Below are 20,070 nucleotides of genomic sequence, written 5' to 3'. Positions count from 1 at the left end.
GGTGGCACGATGGCTCAGTGGTTAGCACTGCTGTCTCACAGCGCCAGGCACCTGGGTTCAATTCCTACCTCAGGCAACTGGCTGTGTGGCGTTTGCAAATTCTCCTCGTGTCTGCGTGGGTTTGCTCTGGTTTCCTCCCACAGTCCAAAGATGTGCATGTTAGGTGAATTGGCCATGCTAAATTGCCCATAGTATTAGGTGCATTAGTCAGGGGTAAATGTAAGGGAATGGGTCTGTGTGGGTTGCTCTTCGGAAGATCAGTGTGGACTTGTTGGGCCAAAGGGCTGTTTCCACGTTGTGGGGAATCTAATCTTGACAACTTAGCATGATCTAAATAGTTCAGCACCAATTGTATTTAATATTTTTTCCATTGAGAAGCTCTCCATTTTTGTGTTAAAACATCATATGTCTGGAGAAAGGCTTATGATTTATCTTGATCACAGATATTGGTCTAAAAATGTCATTAAAATAAAAGTGTTCATGGCTTAGGTAGAAAAATGACAATATAACAACATTCCTGATGAAGGGCTTATGCCCGAAACGTCGAATTTCCTGTTCCTTGGATGCTGCCTAACCTGCTGTGCTTTAACCAGCAGCACATTTTCAGCAATATAACAACTAACCTTACTATATTTAATCTGATATGTCTAAACAGAAAATTTATTATTTTTGAAGAACTTCAGAGCTAAATATTATGAATAATTTCTTCTGGGAAACAGAAGTAGCTTGGTCAATCTTCTGAATTGAGTTTTGTATCAACAGAATGCACTGTAACAGCTTCTTCCATTTGTGCATAACCCTGTTTTCCTATCATTGTAAGAGTTTTTGAAACTTTGGGAGTGTTATTATCAGATCTTCAAACAACATCTCATTTAAAATGGTCATTATTATCTTTGAAAAGTTAAAATAATTAGGACTTCGAAGAATTTTACAAATGAAGCTTGCTCAGCCTTTTCTGTATCATGTTATAACTTAGACCAAGTTCTGAGAGTACAACAAAAGTAAACAAAATAAGTGCAATAAAATGACAACTATCTTTGTTACGCGCACTCACAAAGGCATTTTCAAATTCTACCCACAATAAAGACTTGTCACTCACATAAGGTTCAACGTACATTTGCTTTCAAGAACATGTCGTACCTAGCAACTCCAACAATGCTTAGGACACAAGAATTCATAAGGGGAGGCAATGGTATTGTGGGATTATCGCTAGACTATTAACCTAGAAACTCAGTAAATGTTCTGGGGATCTAGTTCCACATTAGTTCCACTTGCCACATTAGATATTTAAATTTGAATTCAGTAAAGAAAAATCTGGAATTAGAAATCTATAGATGACCATGAAATGATTGTTGATCGTTGGAAAAATCCATCTGAGTCACTAATGCTCTTCAGAGAAAAAAAATCTACCATCCTCACCTGCTCTAGCCTACATGTGACTCCAGACCCACAGCAATATGGTTGACTCTCAATTGCCCTCTAAAGTGGCCAAGCAAGCAACTCAGTTATATCAATCGCTACAAAGTTTCAAATAAATGAAACTGGATGGATCAGCTGGCATCGACCTAGATACCAGAAAACACAATGGCAGTAACAGTCCTGTAAAGGGGGCTAATACCAAGATTCAGAGCACTGTCTCATACACTAACCAATCAACCACCTCACGCAGGGAATCATACCTGACAGATAATGTCCCAGGCACCACCATCACCATCCCTGAATCTGACCTGTCTCTCCAGCAGGACAGAGCCAATAAAGGTGGTATACAGGTGAGAGAGAGTTGATGTGGGAATTCTCAACATTGACTCCGCATCTCAGGAAGTCTCGTGACTTCAGTTTTACACAGGTAAGGAAACCTCCTCGTGGTTATCACGTACCAACCTACCTTGGCTGATGAATAAGTGTTGAATAGAACACACTTGGCGGAAACACTGAGGATGTCAAAAGCACAAAATGTCCTCTGGGTGGGGGATTTCAATGTCCATGACCAAGAGTGGCTCAGCAGCAGTATTATTGATCAAGCTGGTCAGGTTCTAAAGGACATAGCTATTAGACTGATTCTACAGCAGGTGGTGCAACAAGAGGGAAAAACATTTTTTACCTCATCTTTATCAATCTGCCGGCTGCAGAATGCAACTGTCCATGACAGTATCAGTAAAAGTGACCACCGCATAACCCTTGTGGTGATTTCACATTGAGAATAAGCTCCATCATGTTATGTGGACAGACTTTGAACAAGCCTAGCAACTCCAGACCGGGCATCCATGAGGCACTGTGGACCATCAACAGCAGCTGAATTGTACTCCAACACAAATTGTAACCTCATAGCCTGGCACATCCCCCCCACTCAATCATTACTATCAAGCCAAAGAATCAACCCAGGTTCAATGGATAGTGCAGGACGCATGCCAAAAGCAGCACCAAGCATATCCAAAAATGAAGTGTCAACTGATGAAACTACAAAACAGGACTACTTGCCTGCCAAACAGCATAAGCAGCAAGTGATAGACAGAGCAAAGTGATCCCACAACCAACGGATCAAATAGAAGCTCTGCAGTGCTGCCATATCCAGCCATAAATAGTAATGGACAATTAAACAACTCACTGGAGGAGGAGGCTCCACAAATATCTCCATCCTCAATGATAGAAGAGTCCAGTACATCAGTGAAAGAGGTAAGGCTGAAGCTTTTACGGTAATCTTCAGCCAGAATTGCCAAGTGGATGATCCATCTCAGCCTCCTCCAGTGATCCTCAGCATTACAGATACCAATCTTCAGCCAATTCAATTCACTCCACGTGATATCAAGAAATGGTCGGAGACACTGGATACTTCAAAAACCAAGGGCCCTGACAACATTCCAGCAATAGTGCTGAAGACATGTGCTCCGGAACTTGCTGCTCCTGTAGCCAAGCTGAACCTGTATAGTTACGACACTGGCATCTACTTGACAGTGTGGAAAATTGCTTAGATAAGTCTTGTACATAAAAAGCATGACAAATCCAACCCATTCAATTACCACCCCATCAGTCCACCCTCGACCATCAGTAAAATGATGGAAGGTGTCAGCAACAGTGTTATCAAGCAGCACGTGCTCAGGAATAACCTGTTGAGTGGTGGCCAGTTTAGGTTCCGCCAGGGCCACTCAGCTCCTCACCGTAATACAGCCTTTGTTCAAACATGGACAAAAGAGCTGAATTCCAGAGTTGAGGTGAAAGTAACAGCCTTTGACACCAGGGCTGCATTTCTGAAGTGGAGGCAATGGCCTGGTAGTATTATTGGTGGACTGTTAATCCAGATACCCAGATAATGTTCTAGGAACCTGGGTTTCACAGCAGATGGTAGAATTTGAATTCAATGAAAATCTGGAATTGGGAGTCTAATGATGACCATGAATCCATTGTCAATGGTCAGGAAAATCCAGCTTGTTCACTGATGTCCTTTAGGGAAGGAAATTACCATCCTTACTTGGTCTGGCCGACATGTGATAACAGACGCACAACAATGTGGTTGACTCTTTACTGCCCTATAGGCAATAAGAGATGGGCAATCAATGCCAGTCTAGCTGGTGATGCTCTCATTCCATCAATGAATAAAATAAATGAAACAAGTGCAGCATCAAGAAGCCCTAGCAAAACTTGAATCAATGGGAATCGGGGGATAAACTCTATACTGGATCGATTCATATCTGGCACAGAGGAAGATGGTTGTGGTTGTTTAAGGTCAGTCATCTCAGCACCAGGACATCTCTGCAGGAGTTTCTGAGGGTCTCAGGTTCAATCACCTTCAGCTGCTTCAGCAAACACTTTCCCTCCATCATAAGGTCTGAACTGGGGTTTTGGCTGTGATTGCAATGTTCAGCTGACATGCATGAATGACGTACTGGAGGAAAACGGTGTCTATAGAGCATGCAGGAACCTTGTGATGAAGACTTGGTTGAATAGAAGCCCCAAAGAAGCAACTGTTGAGCTGCTGTTGCCAAGTAACTTCTCTGACATTCTAGTTGGGAATTGGTTCTGTCCAGTTTCTTGGTGAAATAGGAAAGAATTGAAAACTGCATACAAATGAGGCAAGTTGCATTATTAATAAGATGTAAATGCACGGAAGTAATGTAGTCACTGCTCATTAGCAAGATTCTGAAGTCACCACTTAAAACTTTTGGAAAAATGTTCTTGACATCAAGATTTCTTTTTTTCTCTCTTTTTTCCATATTTTCCAAACATTCATGCTATTGCCTACAATGCTCAAGGTAGTGGAAAGTTCCACCCATTGTCTTCTCTTGTCCTGTCAATGTTCTCCCTTTTTGCCATTGATGCTGAAGTCTGGTGCTTTTGGTACCAGTAAATCTCTGGCAATTTGCCCAATTAGTCACTCTAGTCTAGGTGAGTTGTTACACAATTACAGCTGGTCCTTTCCACACCAGACATGCATCTTGCAGTGTCCATAAACTGGTTGTGCTACTCCCTAGACCAGGATCCCTGTGGTCAGTTGTCACGCCCTTATTGTCACCTTGCCTCAGAGAGCCAACTCAGCACAAACTGGAGCACTGCCCTGGAGTCCCTCACAAGAATGATTTTTTTCAAAGCAATTGTAAACTTGAACACCTCTGTCCTTGACTGATCAATTTCAGCATGTGTGATACGTTAGAACAGCATAGCACAATGCAGAATTACTATTTGTTAATATATTCTGGAAATGGTGAATGAGAATGGTAACTCATTTGTGACAACACAATTTCTATAATGTGTAGTTACTGTATTGTATCAGGATGGAAACCAGATGGAAGGGCACAGCTGCATCTGGGGCACATACTAGAAAATAATCACTTGCTCAATTAAATTCTGCATGTTCCAGATGCCAACTGAAATGCTTAACAGAAAAACAATTTAACAAGGGGTTGAATTGTCGCAGTTTTAAATCAGAATAGAGACAGTATAGGTTCTTTGTTATATAACTTTAGTCAAATAATATTGGATTGACATTATGTGAAAGAGCACTTTGTAGTCTATTCCATGCCCCACTACTTTGTTATTGGTAAAATACAGGTACCGATGCAAGCAGAAGAAAGGAGTTACTTTTTTTTCTCTGCTAAGGAATGGAAGCAGAATTAGAATATGGGTAACCAAATTAAGACCTGTGGGACATGTAGACACAAATATCTTTATTAACTCCTCCCCTCCACCATTATTTGGGCTGCTGCCAATCTGATTTTGATCTTGACAGCCCATCTTTTTTATCGGATGTTATGAAAATGTATCTGATCTTTAAATTATAGATATATTCTTCCACTGATATTCATCATGATGTAATTAATTAGTTCATTGAATTTGAATTTTTAGCAAAGCAACAACCAAAACTAAGAAATGATCATAGGAAACTTCCCAACCTCAGCCCATTTAATGTCAAATTTTGGACTATTAGACATGAGGCTATAAGTTACTGGACCTTTCCCTCAGTCTACTAGCTGAGGAATTGCTTCTCTTTATAATAGAAATTTCTTACTTTTGAATGATGTAGATTTGTTTCTTTTGTCAAGAACACGTATAACCCATCCAACGATCAGTTACTCTTATGTTAATAAAATTAGCAAACAGAAAACTGCAAAACCTAATGGATTTATTTATTTCCTAAAAAAGCTCATATCATTTTGCATCTCATCTCATAAGCACACTGGCGAATCCTTACTGCAACACACAGAATACATGGGGTGGCAGGTGATTCACTCCTGAAAGGCTCCAGCGTGCTTGTGAAAATTCAGTCAGGGAAGTGACCAATCTGAGAAAGGTCACAAACAAAAGCAAATGCAGGAGAGAAACAGCCTGTCATTGGAGAACAAGCAAGAAGGTGAACAGCAACTGTCAGCAAAGTTGTTGGATTGGAGTACGTGGGGCCAGGAGTTGAAGAGGGCAATGGCTGCTCAGTGTGAAGGAATGAGACTTCTGCATCAGTTGGGGAAAGTAAGGGTGCAAAGTTGGGAGAGGGGCTGGAAAGGGAGGAAAAGCAATTTTAAACCTTTGACAAAGGACTGGTGAATTGTATAAAAATGACTATTATAATAAACTGTATTGAATTAGATAATTTAGTGCTGAATAATTTTATTTCACAGACATTTGCATTTGTCTGTAATTACATCTCAAAGTATCTCACTTACTGTGAATTACTTGAGGTGCAGTGACTGGGTTAAAGGCACATGTGCAATTGTTTAGTTGGGATTTCACCAATCGATGGAAACTGATGTTTATGGTGATTGCTTTTTGTGTAAAGAAGTTTGTATCAGTTTGTTTTTGAAAAAGTCTATTGTTCCAATTAATGCCCATTGTGCTGTGCCAATGTAAATACTTTGGTGTCAAGGAAGTTAATAGGAAACAGCATCTCAGGACACGATTATTGGCCACCAGCCACATGCTTCCCTTTTCTGTGGACATTGGAATCTGACATTTGTCAACCTCTTGTAAACATCATGGTATCTCTGCAAACTATTTGCAGGCCACTAAGGAAGGGTATATTTGCATTGCAGACAGCACCAGCAACTACCATTAAAAGGTTGTTGCAAGGCAACTTAGTGCCCAAGAACATACACAACAACTCATGTATTATACAGCATCGTGGACCTGCTCAGTTACTGTCTTAGCTATCATTCAATTAGCACCAACTTGTATGCTCACAACTTAGAAGTATTTTTCGTGCTTTTGTACTTCAACTAGAGCCAAAGGCTATCAAAATTGCTGAATGAATGTATGTGTCTTTATTATAGGAACACAGTCAATCTACTTGTCAGCAAAGTTTTATCCATGTGGGGAGGACATCTTGCTGTTTGGCTCACTGAGATGTCCGTATATGCCATGTCATTAGGAATCTGAGTGAGGATGCAGTCATCCTTATGAATGGCACATCAAGACATCAATCTAACACTGACAGCATGTGCGACCAACAGTAAATGTTCATTTAAATAGGTGGTCCAGTTGGAAGGTGATTGGCGGCTAGTCGTCAATCCAGTCAAGATTTTCGTATACCATCAATCACAGGCACAGTCCACACATGGTACAGGGCCTTGGTCATGGTCAGTAATTCAGTTGGCCTGCTGATAGTCAGGGGATTTGTCTGTCTGCAGTCCAGGAGCTGGGCAACAATCTGTTCTCTCAGACCATCAGAAGCAGACAGAGGAATCACGTACCATAAGTCAGGGAATGGTTGAAGTTGGACAAAGGACTGAAGCCTTTCCACTAATCATTAAAGGGAAGGTGCTGTAAGAGCAATGAAATGGGATAGCATAGGCATTTGTAGAAGTGGGAACAAGGATGATGATGAGTGTAAGGTGCTTGAAATGTATTGGAGAAAAGTAGAATTGCACCAAAGAGCACAGGAGGGCATAGCTATTGGCCTCCAGTGGGGCAACATAAAGAAATACAATGGTCACATTAAGAAATAATGGGATTTCATGTTGCAAGAAAGTCTGTGAGAGGCAAAGTTCAATGCTGTGGTGTGGTGGAGGATGGAAATAAGCTGTCACAGTAGTGCGATCTAAAAGGGGACATGGGGGCTCTTGGGCTGAACCTGACAGCTAATTGGAACAAGTGCCTTTGGTGTCCATCATGAGCTGCATTCCCTGCCATCACTTACCATTCACTAGATGCAAAATGCAACATGAAAATGACTGGGACAATGTCCAGAGTGGGTACTGGCAGTGTCACTTTAATTGGTATAAGTGTGGGTCCATGTTTCATGGATGCCAGCACGTTGAAAAGCAAATACATGAAGACATTTGAAAACTGCAGCTACATTTTATTTGCAATAACAAGTCATCCATTAACAAGTGCTGGTCACCAGTGATTTATCACATGCCATTGGTCTTTGCAAATGAAACACTGGCATCTAAAGTGAACTGATCCTCTGGGACCTTTTATTTAAACCTTTCTAATGTTAGCAGCAATGACTTAAAAAGAGGCAAATGCTAAACAGAGACAATACATTACTTGTGCAACTTCCATGAGTGTTGTGAGAGGCAGTGACCTGTGTCAAAACTCAATCATGCACCCATAAATGCATCAGGACAATGACCATTGCTATCTGATCCAGATCACACTGGTTCATTTTATCTCCTAATAGAGAGGTCAGTGCTGGAGCCCATGCCATAGGAGTCAGAAACATAGTTAGCTGAGGTGCAGCGTGCTATCCACTGCACAAACATGGCACTGAGGGGGCCATTTCACAATGCTGTGGAATTTAATAGGAAGGGATTCCATTCCATCAATGTTCGGGTGATTTGCAATCTTTGTTACTATTCCCTGTTAGTGTGTCCCCATTATTCTGGCAGAGCAATGACTCTCACAACCTGAAGCCCTTCAGGGTCCAGATGCCCTTCAAGGCTGGTTACTGGGGAACAAAGGCTACCCACTGTGACCATGACTCATTCTCCGACTGAGGTGGAGCGCACATGCTTTGACTAGGGTGGAGCAAAGTGTGAAACTGCTGAAGATAGAGATGGGGAGGGGGTGATCTCCTGTATTGTCTAGGCAGAGTGTGACACACCGTCCTGGCATCTCTGTAGAACTGTAACAGACAAGAAGGTCATATGGCAGATGTGAAGGAACTGGGAGAATACGAGCAATCTTCTCAGGAGAACAAGAATTAGGATGCTACAATCCAAACAAGACCTGATTGATAACCCAGCTGCAGTTGATGGGAGCTCGGTGTAGCAGATCATCATGGACTGTTCAGTAGTCATTGATGCAAGCATTTTATTTGCACTGGGTGACAATCTGCAGTTTGTGTACATTTTGTTGTATTCTGTTTTGCTGGCTGTAAATAAAAACTCATGTTTGGAATTGTCCAACTGCTTATCAGCATCTGATGTTTCCCTACTAGCCAAGGACAAGCTGGGGGTCTCCAGTGGGCTCTGGCGATACTGTGGCAGTAATGTGGAGAGGGTGTTCAGCTCAGGTGTAGCCATGAGCAGGTAAACTGTGTGAGTTAGTAGTTAAACAGTGATTGCGATGAGTGAATGGAATTGCATGTGCAAGGGATTGTCACCTGTGCGCTATGAGCAGTGTGACTTTGTGGCTGCTATGCATTGCCTTGCCAGTAAGGGCCAACACCAGATTGCCAACAGTTGTCTAGGTAGACAACTGTCTTTCACAATGGGTACTGGTCATTAAGCTAAGTGGAAAGATTTTAATGGGAATAGGTTTTAGTAAGATGGCAATAGAATCATATATAAGGGATGCCCGAAGGTTGGAGTAGATAATTAATGAAGCAGGTTTGATAAGATGTGGTGAGAAGTCTTGCTCAGCTTTGTGGTGAGAAATCCTCAAAAAAATCTCAATTCAAGTAGAACTTAGCCAAAGCAATGTGAGCATCAGCCCTCGGTAATTAGTAAGTTTGTAGATGACATCAAAATTGGAGGTATAGTGGACAGCAAAGAAAGTTACCTCAGAGTACAGAGGGATCTTGATCAGATGGTCCAATGGACTGAAGAGTGGCAGATGGAGTTTAATTTACATTTTGGAGGCTACATTTTGGAAAGACAAATCAGAGCAGGACTTATAGACTGAATGTTAGGGTCCTGGGGAGTGTTGCTGAACAAAGAGACCTTGGAGTGCAGGTTCATAGTTCTTCAAAGGTGGAGTCACAGGTAGATAGGATAGTGAAGAAGGTGTTTAGTATTCTTTCCTTCATTGGTCAGAGCATTGAGTATAGAAGTTGGGAGGTCATGTTGCGGCTGTACAGGGCATTGGTTAGGCCCCTTTTGGAATATTGTGTGCAATTCTGGTCTCCCTCCTATTGGAAGAATGTTGTGAAACTTGAAAAGGTTCAGAAAAGATTTACAAGGATGTTGCCAGGATTGGAGAATTTGAGCTATAAGAAAAGGCTGAATTGGTTGAGGCCGTTTTCCCTGGAGCATTGGAGGCTGAGGGGTGACCTTACAGAGGTCTATAAAATCAGAGGGGCATGGATAGGGTAAATAGACATGGTCTTTTCGCTGGGGTTGGGGAATCCAAATTAGAAGGTATAGGTTTAAGGTGAGAGGGGAAACATTTAAGAGGAACCCAAGTGGTAACTTTTTCACATGGAGGATGGTGTGTGTATGGAATGAACTGCCAGAGGCAGTGGTGGAGGCTGTTACAATTACACCATTTAAAAGGTACCTGGATGGGTATATGATTTGGAAGAGTTTAGAGGGATAGGGGCCAAGTTCTGACAAATGGGTTTAGATTAAGTTAGGATATCTGGTTGGTAATAATGAGTTGGATGGAAGGGTCTGTTTCCCTGCTGTACATCTCTATGACTCTATGATTTCATCACCTTAAAGGAGTTAGATTGAAAAGGGAGCCTCTAAACACAAAATAAAAAAAATTAGAAAATCCTATTAGGAAACCAAAGGAGTGGGAACAGGAATACAGAAATATTTTGCCTTACAGTGATAGTAAATATGATAAAAGTAATCTAACCTTGAAGCAGTGCTTTCATTATGAGAATCAGTGGGAACATTAAGCAAACACTATTTATTATTGTAAACAGATGAATTCCAAACTAATTGAATCAAAAGACTAACAGTTGTTTGCAATTGATTGCCAGTACCATCTGACCAAGATAATCGGTTGATTTTATCAGTCATAACTTCAAAAACGGATCTAAAAGTGGAACCTCAGGAGAGCTTCATAATTGATTTTAAGAATAAATTGATAAAATTGACCAATCTAAATTACCTACTGTCCATGTCCATGCTAAATATTCTTCTATTTTTCCATCCAATTAATCCCTTGAAGGGGAACTATTGATGAACATAGGGTTTGGATATTTAGTCAGTTCTTTGCTAATACTTGCTTACATGCTTTGTAAGAAAGGAAATTGTAATTCCCTAATATCAGTGAGATGATTTTTTTTTCTGTAGAGGAGCGCAACTTTGTACAGTAATAGATACCAATGGAACGCAAATAAGCTTCTCACCACTCACTAAGTTGTTGGAGAATTGGAGTTTTTACTCTCAACGTCAAGAATTTCATTTTTGCTGATCTCACCCTATTTTGCAATTGGCTAACCAAAACCCAAGTTGTTCAGAGTATTGGAAGGTACTAGATAGTTTAGTGCAAGAGAGCTGATGCTTCCCCTACATACAATGGCAGTTAGATATAAAAATGTAGTTTACTGGTACAACCCTGGGCCATTTTTCTCAGGGTGGAAGCTGTGCTACTCACTTTGCAGTCAGATAGCCAATTCAGGTAAGTTAATGGCAATTGAGTTTACAGATCACTCGATATGGTGGGAACTGAGCCAATTGTCTTGATGCAACATTCCAGAGGCAGACTGGGGCCAACACTCCAGCAAGACGCGATAGCTTTCCCGACGAGCTAGCTGTATTTGCAAGTCACCGTATGGAGGGAGGATTGGAGCATAAAACAGAAGAGACACAGCCTGTTGAACCTTCTTCACCATTCAATACTATCATGGTGAATTCAGGACTACAATTCAACTTTCCTGCCTATTCCCTACTTGATTACATAGTAACACAACCATCTGCATGTTTACCAAAATAATTGACAGCTACAATAAACAGGGAATCATTTACAGAGAATAAAAACTAAACTGAACACAAAGGGAAACTGGCATTTAGGGGTTGCTGGCAAGCAATTTCTAATTGTTCTCAAGCCATTTCAGAGGTTAGCTAAAGGTTAACAATATTGTGAGGCCTGGAGTCTTATATAGGCCAGTTGCAGGTAAAGATGGCAGATTTACTTCCCTAAGAGACATTACTGCAAGAGTTCTTTTTAACTATAGTTGATAGTTTTATGATCAACTTTATGGAAATTAGCTTTCAATTGCAAGTTTTTTTTTAACTGAATTCGGCTGCCATATTGGGATTTGAACCCTGTCCCTAGAGCATTAGCCTGGCCCTCTGGATTATTAGTTCAATTATATTATCATTGGTTACCATCTTGCCATGAAATAATGCTGACAGACTGTTCAACTGCCTAATAATGATGTACTATCAATCCTCTATACATAGAGAAAACTGTATGCAAGTCAAGAGTTAGGCCACAATTAGGAGTTGTGTCTTGAGTTTTGGACTTCTTCTTGTAGTTAAGCCATAAATTTACTGAGATAAGAAACTATTGTTAGGAGACAATTAATGTATGGGGCCATTCCACATTTTAAGATTGTTGAGTGTACTATCAATTTTCCTCATTGCGATACTACTCCTCACCTTCAGTAAATTACCAAGAGGAAAAATAATGAGAAAATGTTCAACCTCTGTCCTGTTTGATCAGAATCCAAAACAATTCCATCCTTGAATCAGTGTCATCATCATCCATGACCATGAAAAAGATAGACATGGATAATAAAATTCATGTCACGTTCAATGTGTCAGCTCAGTCTTCAACTAACATGAAGAAGAGAGAGTATTTGAGGACCAGCATCTCCAATCTGAGGCTAAGGCCATAGTTAGTGGGCATTGTTGGTCCCTTTTCCATTATATGCTTCAGAGAAATGGCTTATAGCAGGTACCGAAAAGCATGAGAGAAATGCTACATTGGTATCTTCGCAGGGTCTTTCAAATATAGTGTCAAGAAAGGCAGTCATCCAGCATCTTAAGGCCATTTTGTTTATATTCGTGGGATGTGAGAATCACTGGCTAGGCTAGCATTTATTGCCCATCTCAATTTCCCAGAGGGCCTTTAAAAGTTAACCACATTGTTATGGATCTGTATCACATGTAGGACAGACCAGGTAAGGATGGCAGATTTGTTTCCCTAAAAGGATGTTAATGAACTAGATGGGTTGTTAAACAAGATTCAACAGTGGTTGCATTATCACCATTAGACTTTTTAACATTCCAGATTTACTTTAATTGAATTTAAATGTCATCATATACCATAATAATATTCAAATCAATGTCATCAGAACATTAGCCTGGGATTCTGGATTACTATTGTAGTGAATTGCAACATCACTGCCTCTCCTTACCTACCCAGCATCAAAACACTAAAAACTGAAATCCAGATCCTTTGGACAAGACATCTTCCTCATACATCCGAACCCAGAATTTCAAAGTAATTCCTCAGTTGTGGCAGGAGGCTAACAGGATATGCTTTAGGGATGTCCAGGAAACATACTTTAAAAAATCAAACAGGGGAGACCCTGACAATGACTGACTAAAATGAAGAAGACTCCTTTAGTCAGCCCCAACTGCATTGTCAGACCCCACTGGGAATATGTAGAGGTGAAGTCAAGGTATTGGACAACATAAAGCCTCCAAACAACACAACAATCAAACTTCAAGTACTATTTGTGCAGCGTGTGGCAGTATCTGCAAATCATGCAGTGGTTTTACCAGTTATCTCACAACACATGAATTCAAGTGGAAACAAGTCTTCTGGTATCCTGAGGGACTGCCTCAGAAGAAAACTGATAAAAACTGGGTTCTAGCTGGGAAAAGTCATGAATTTGACAGTTCTGCAGGATCATTGCTATAGTCCAAATGTGTGTCGTCCTGACTGTTTTCTAAACACCAGCCACCAGTTAATCATTCTGCAACTGCTGTGATTTAGTTCTCCCTGATTCCTTTTGTTTTCAAAATGATTATGTTAGTTTAACGACAATGACTGGCTGAATAGGCTGGTGCTATTTTCCCTGGAGTGTCGGAGGCTGAGGGTTACCTTATTGAGGTTTATAAAATCATGACTGGCATGGATAAGATAAATAGACAAGGTGTTTTCCCCAAGGTGGGGAGTCCAAAACTAAAGGACATAGATTTAAGGTGAGAGGGGAAAGATTTAAATGGGGAAATATTTTCATGCAGAGGCCGGTATATGTATGGAATGAGCTGCCAGAGGAAATGGTGGAGGCTGGAGCAATTACAACATTTGAAATGCATTTGGATGTGTATATGAATAGGAAGTTCTGTGAAGCGATATGGGCCAAGTGCTGGCAAAAGGGACTAGATTTATTTAGGATAGCTGGTCAGCATGGACAAGTTGGACAGAAGAGTCTGTCTCCATCCTGTACATTTTTATGACTCCATGTAGGGATGTGTTAGTGGTCCCAGTATTCCAGATCATTCATGATAACAGCTTCAATGATTGATTCATCTGCTTTGAATATAGTTTCTTGTTCTCTTGAATCCAGAGAAAGCTTGACTTTAATACTTGTAGGAAGCCAAAGAACCCATTTCAATTGAAAGTGGATTAAAAAAACTATCCTGATCATTGGAAAAAGTCATAAATTGTTAACTCCAACAATATTAATTACTTCCAGAGTAGAGAAACTAGGATATTTTATTGAAGACTTTAAAATTGTGAAAAATGTTGATGAATAATGAAAATAATATTTAATCACTGCAGGGGCTTGATTTGTTGGGAAGCAGGTAATTTAATCTTTTATGAAAATGGTAGGTATATTTTTAAAGCAGAGTAAATACAGAGCAATGGGTAGGAGGAAGGAAGTAACATCGCAGCTTTAATTTTTTTTTTCTTGCTCTGAGAGTCAACACAGGCACAGTAGACCAAATTACTTTCTTCTGTACTGTAAATGTCACAAATTAGAATGGTCCAAGTTTCAAAGAAGAATGTTGAAAGCATTGTGTTACATTTGTGAGGAGATTAAAAATAGTTTAAGAATAAGAGGTCTTTTAAGACAGAGATGAAAGTCTCAAATGTGGAATTCTCTACCTCAAAAGATGCTGAAGATATATTTATTCAAGGTTGATTTGGATAAGTTTTTGATAGACAAGGGACTAGAGGGTTATAGAAGAAAAGCAGAGGTGTGAAGCTAAGAGCACAACCTGATTAGCCTTGATGTTATTGAATGATGCAGTAGACCGAAAATACCAAATTGCCTCTTCTCCTGTGTTATCAATCTGAGTTACACAGTATAAGGAGACAGATAGTGGGTACTGTGGTTGGCATGCAAAGTTAGAAAAGAGAGAATCTCAGTTGTCTCCTTGCCAAAGAGTATTGAAATAGAGTAGGCCATTTCTTGCATGGTCTCCAAAGTGGTCATGCTAATTGGATTGCAAAACAAAACTCCTGTCTTTCATTGGAGGAAAACTCTCAGACACAAAACTTTTATAATGTTTGTAATACAAGAAAAATCTAACATTTCAGAGTTAAGTATTTTTAATTTTCTTTTCTGGCTAGGCCAACATATTTCTAGGAGAAGATAGCATTAAATCGTCGGGTCTACTGAAATCACATTTACTTCAGCTGCTACAAACAACTACATCTTCCCCAAGTCAAGTAAGTTTACTTTTTCCTTTTATGTAAATTCTAACTAAATTCATTCAGAAAATGTTTGCAGTGCAAAGAAAGTGATCCAATTTAGCAAATTGATGTTGATTTTCATGGTATAATGTGGAATTGCAGACTGTGATCTTGCGATCCAACAACAATTTATATGATGCTTAGCACATAAATCAATGGTGTAAAGGTAGAAGAGAAAGAACTGAATGTGATGTGTTTTAAGTGTGAGGAGCTGTACTAAATAATACAACTTCTAATATTTGAAATATTTTAATAAAGAACATGCATTAATGAGTGATCTAACAAGTTCTGGAATTAAATATTGCCAGTTCTGCTCAAATTGTTGTAGTTTAATTTTGTTAAAATGCACCTTTAAGTGCTTGAAAATGTAAATGTATATATCAGTAGTGATAAAGGTCTGTTGGTATGTATATATCTCTGCAATTCCTGTGCTATTTTTCCATTACATACCAGCAAAAACCATGTTTACAAACAGATATCTGGTTGTTAAACTTTGTCATTATGTACTTAATGCTTTTAGTGATATGTTCTTAACTACAGTCAGTGATTGTTGGATTCATCAAAACACAATTACCCATTCATTATTCCTACTCTAGGAGGACGCCCATAGATAGTTTATAAATTACTCATTTATTGCTTCTTTCATTCGTAGATTAAATGTAAGAGAAAAATAAGTTATTTGATCAGATTTCTCTCTTGTAAATATCTAAAAAAATCTACTAGAATCAACTGAGCACTTCACTGTGACATACATTTAACAGTTGGAGTCTGAATTCAATAGACATGCAGTCTATTTTCTGAAGCTGTGTTAATCAAGGTGAGTGTTCCTATGGTTATGCAGAAAGGACAGATCTCATTCTGCACTTCCACAACACATTTTTGCACCCCGTTTTCCCATGCGCATAATGTCCATGTAAAATGAATAAATTTAGTCTAATATAATTTTAGTAAATAATACATAAATAATGTTAATTATACCTTGAATTCTTAGCCTGAAATCTAATTTGATTGAAGGGTGCACTCAATGTCTTATGATTTGGGCATCATTAAGCAGTTAGAAGTGGTCCAGAACTAAAAAGCGATAAGAAAGTTTTGTCTACTACTATTTTCTCTGCAAAGCTCCAACTTACAACAAATGGAAAGTCATGATCTGCTCTACAACAGAGGATGATGTTATCGTCTATTTTGAGGAGAATTATGATTTTATCAATAGTTTTTGAAAAACAGTGACAAGAGCTTCACATTTAAATTCTGCATTAGTATTCAGTGGAATACTTATAGGTACAAGCTGTAGTTCCCGTGCATCATCATATGGGACTTCATCACACATAAAGCATGATTACACGCATGCTTTCAGCTGGTATGATTGTATTTTCAGCACAGAAAGAGCCGTCATGTTTCACCTGTCAGAATTAATCAGTCTCTGAGTCCTGAACCTGAGTAAACTACAAGGCAACAGAAACACACAAGGTGACAGAATATTAAGTCAATGGAGCAAATATTATATGCTTTATGAATATCATGTGAATATTCTTCAGAGATGGCATTACTGTCAAATATTTATTGAAATATAGTGACCAAATAATTAATTTGAGTATGTTTAATAAGGGAGTTGGTATGAGAAGTGAAAATAATGGTGTGCAGAGAATTAGTGGGACAGCTTAATTTCACATATAAAAGTGGCAAGAGGATTTTTTTCTTTTAAACAGAAAGGGGTTAAGATCAGGAATGTACTGCCTGAAAGTAAGTTTTTCTAAAAGGTAATGGAATTGACATGAGAAAATGCAATAGGGAAAAGATAAAAGAATGGGACTAACTGATTTGTCACAGCCAACATTGTGCAACCATTCAATGATTCAATGACATGTTCTGAAAATCAGCAATAGAAAAAAAATTTATAAAACAGATAGTTATTGGAAGACACACAACACTTTCTGGCAAAACAATGTTTAACAGCAAGTTATCGTCTCTGTATTGTAATCCCTAAAAACAAATGCATTGCATTTAAATCACATCCTTCATGATTGCAGGATTTCTAATACCGTTTATAGCCAAAGAAGAATGCATGAAGAGCAAACCTCCATAAAACCCAATGCTGATCATCCATCCTCCCTCCAGGCTCCCCACATTGACTGATATGCTTAGTAATTCTCTTTTCTTTTAAATCTATCAACATCACCCCTCTCAAAAATATTTACCATTAAACCCATTGGTTTTGTAAATTATTGGAATATGGGAACAGAAGTAGATCATTCAGCTGCTTAAGCTTGTTCCACCATTTAATAAGATCATCGATGATTTGTGCATACATTACATGGCCCATATATTACCATTGCTTCATAAAAATGTATTTTCCTCAGATTTAAAATTAACAACTGATCTAGCATCAACTGCCATTTGTGGAAGAGAGTTCCAAACCTCTTCCACCCTTTGTAAGTAGAAGTGCTTCCTGGCATAACTGTCCTATTCCTCCAACTCCAACTACTCTCTTTCCTCTACAAAGTCTTTGAACATGCTGCACCCTCCTAAATTCGTGCCCACCTGTCCTTCGTGTCCATATTTGAAACCCTCCAATCATATTTCGTCTCTGCCACTGTATTAAAATTACCCTTATCAAAGCACAAATTTCATCCTATGTGTTTGTGACATATGTAAATGATCCCCTTTTGTGTTTTTCAACTGGTCTGCAGCTCTTTCCTGATCAAGCACATTATCCTCCAACACCACTCTACTATTGTCAAGCTGAACAGAACTGCTCTTGAATCATTTCCTTCTTATCAATCTACTTGTACACCGAGTGTTACTTGTATTTCCTGCTTCCACACAGTTACCCCTAGTGTCCCTCAGAAATCTAATCTTGACTCACTCCTACTTCTCATCAACATTTTACCACAATTATATCATTTCAAAGCAGAACACTAGCTTGCACATGCTGACAACACCCACCTCCATCTTACCCTAGCTCTCTTGATTCTGTCACAGTTGCTAAATTACAAAATTGTTTATCTGATGCCCATTATTGAATGAGCAGAAATTTCCTCCAATTGAAATATTGGAAAAATTAAATTGATTGCTTGCAATCTACACTCCTAAACCATTTCCTAATTACTGACACAAATTCTTCTCCATCCCACTCCCTGACAAGCATTTAAGACTAAACCAGAAAGTCCACAACACTGATGTCATATTTGAGCCTGTGATGTGTCTGACTACATACAATGTTTACATAATCACTAAGACCAGCTTTTGGTAGCAGTACTCAGTTTCAACCCTGCTTGTGCTCATCTGCTGAGGAAAATCTAATTTATGCCTTCGTCACCTCCAAAACTTGACAATTCTAAAGCTCTGTTGACAATTCTAAAGCTCCCACATTCTATCATAAGTAAATTTAAGGTTATCCAAAACTATGCTACCTGAATTTTAATTTGCAGCTAATTCAATTGACCTATTACTGCTGTGCTTGCTGACCTGCACTGGTTTCTGGTTAAGCAATATGCTCATTTAAAATTCTTACCCTGGTTTTCACATCTTACCATTGCCTTAAATAATATTTATTTTACCTCACTTTTGATTATCTGACATAATGTGGTTTGGTGTCATATTTTGTTTTATTCTGCTCCTGTAAAATGCCTTGGGTTGTTTTATCATATAATGTTATGTTATATATTTCCTGCTCTTATTATGTAGGATCTATACAAGCTATTTTATGCACAGTCTGTGATAAGGTAATCTATTAAAATGATTTTCTAAAGGATATACATTGATTCTGAATCTCGGAGACCTCCCCTGTTCTTTTTGGAGATCGTAGCTTCATGAAATCTTTTCTATTGAGCAGAGATTGGAGGGAACCAACATCAAAAATGCAACACTCCCTCAGTAACTGCACTGTTGCATCAGGATTTGGAGATGCCAGTGTGACTGGAGTGTACAAAGCTAAAAATCACATTACACCAGGTTATAGTCCAACAGGTGACAACCACCTGATGAAGGAGCAGCGCTCCGAAAGCTAGTGCTTCCAAATGAATCTGTTAGATTATAACCTGATGTTGTGAGATTTTTTTTAGCTCTGTTGCATCAGCTTAGAGTTTGTGCTCAAGTCTCTTGAGTTGGCCTTGAAGTCTCAATTTTCTGATGGTGCCAATATTAGAATAGAGCAACAAACATTTATTCTGACAGGTTTCTATGAATAGCACACTGTGGTAATTGAAAGTAATTGAAATACTATGTACTTCACCCAATAATATTCATCTGCAGAACTCAAATGAACAGCTTGGAACACGTGGTAGAAGAGTGCTGTGGGTCATTTACAATACGCTTTGTGCTTTGTACTACTTTAACAATTTTGTTGTGCACGACTTTCTGGAGTATGAATATGGACCATGGTGAGAAGATTACTTAAAAAGGAGACAATTATTCCTTTGCAGGAAAAGCAAGGAGAAAAGCTAAAGGAGTGTTAAGAGACCTGGGCACAGTTTGTTGGAAAACATACAGCTTTCAATTGCTGTTATTCAATAAAGTGCGCTCATTATTTATGAAGGTATTCCTGGTATGGCGGCGTAGCTGTGAACTCCTGGTACGACCACCAGATGACCTGAAACTCCCTTACATGGGATTGTTAGTTAAGGCTGGAAAAATTGAATGAGTTCCAATAAATATTGCTGTGAAATCCATAATTACTCCCATTGTACAGAAGCTGTTAGAAAAACACAGAAGATCTTGTCTTGACAGTTATGCTTTTGAAATACAAAGTCATGCTGATTAGGAAAATATCTAATATATATTTTGCTGGAACTACAATCTTGGATCAGTCAAGCT

At 39.1% G+C, this 20,070-nt stretch overlaps 1 protein-coding gene across 1 annotated transcript in view; it reads left to right on the top strand.

Annotated features, from left to right (window-relative positions):
* The window catches only part of klf5l (Kruppel like factor 5 like), a 65,367-nt gene that overhangs the window by 5,988 nt on the left and 39,309 nt on the right, over positions 1-20,070 (top strand). Inside the window, exon 2 of the mRNA XM_060832722.1 lies at positions 15,133-15,231. Within this exon, the coding sequence (XP_060688705.1) occupies positions 15,133-15,231 (99 nt within the window). The remainder of the gene's footprint in view (positions 1-15,132; positions 15,232-20,070) is intronic.

This window comes from Hemiscyllium ocellatum, chromosome 11 (genome assembly GCF_020745735.1).
Source record: "Hemiscyllium ocellatum isolate sHemOce1 chromosome 11, sHemOce1.pat.X.cur, whole genome shotgun sequence".
Lineage (NCBI taxonomy): Eukaryota > Metazoa > Chordata > Chondrichthyes > Orectolobiformes > Hemiscylliidae > Hemiscyllium > Hemiscyllium ocellatum.
The sequence above is the reverse complement of the archived record's forward strand: the minus strand, read 5'-3'. Positions and strand labels throughout refer to the sequence as shown.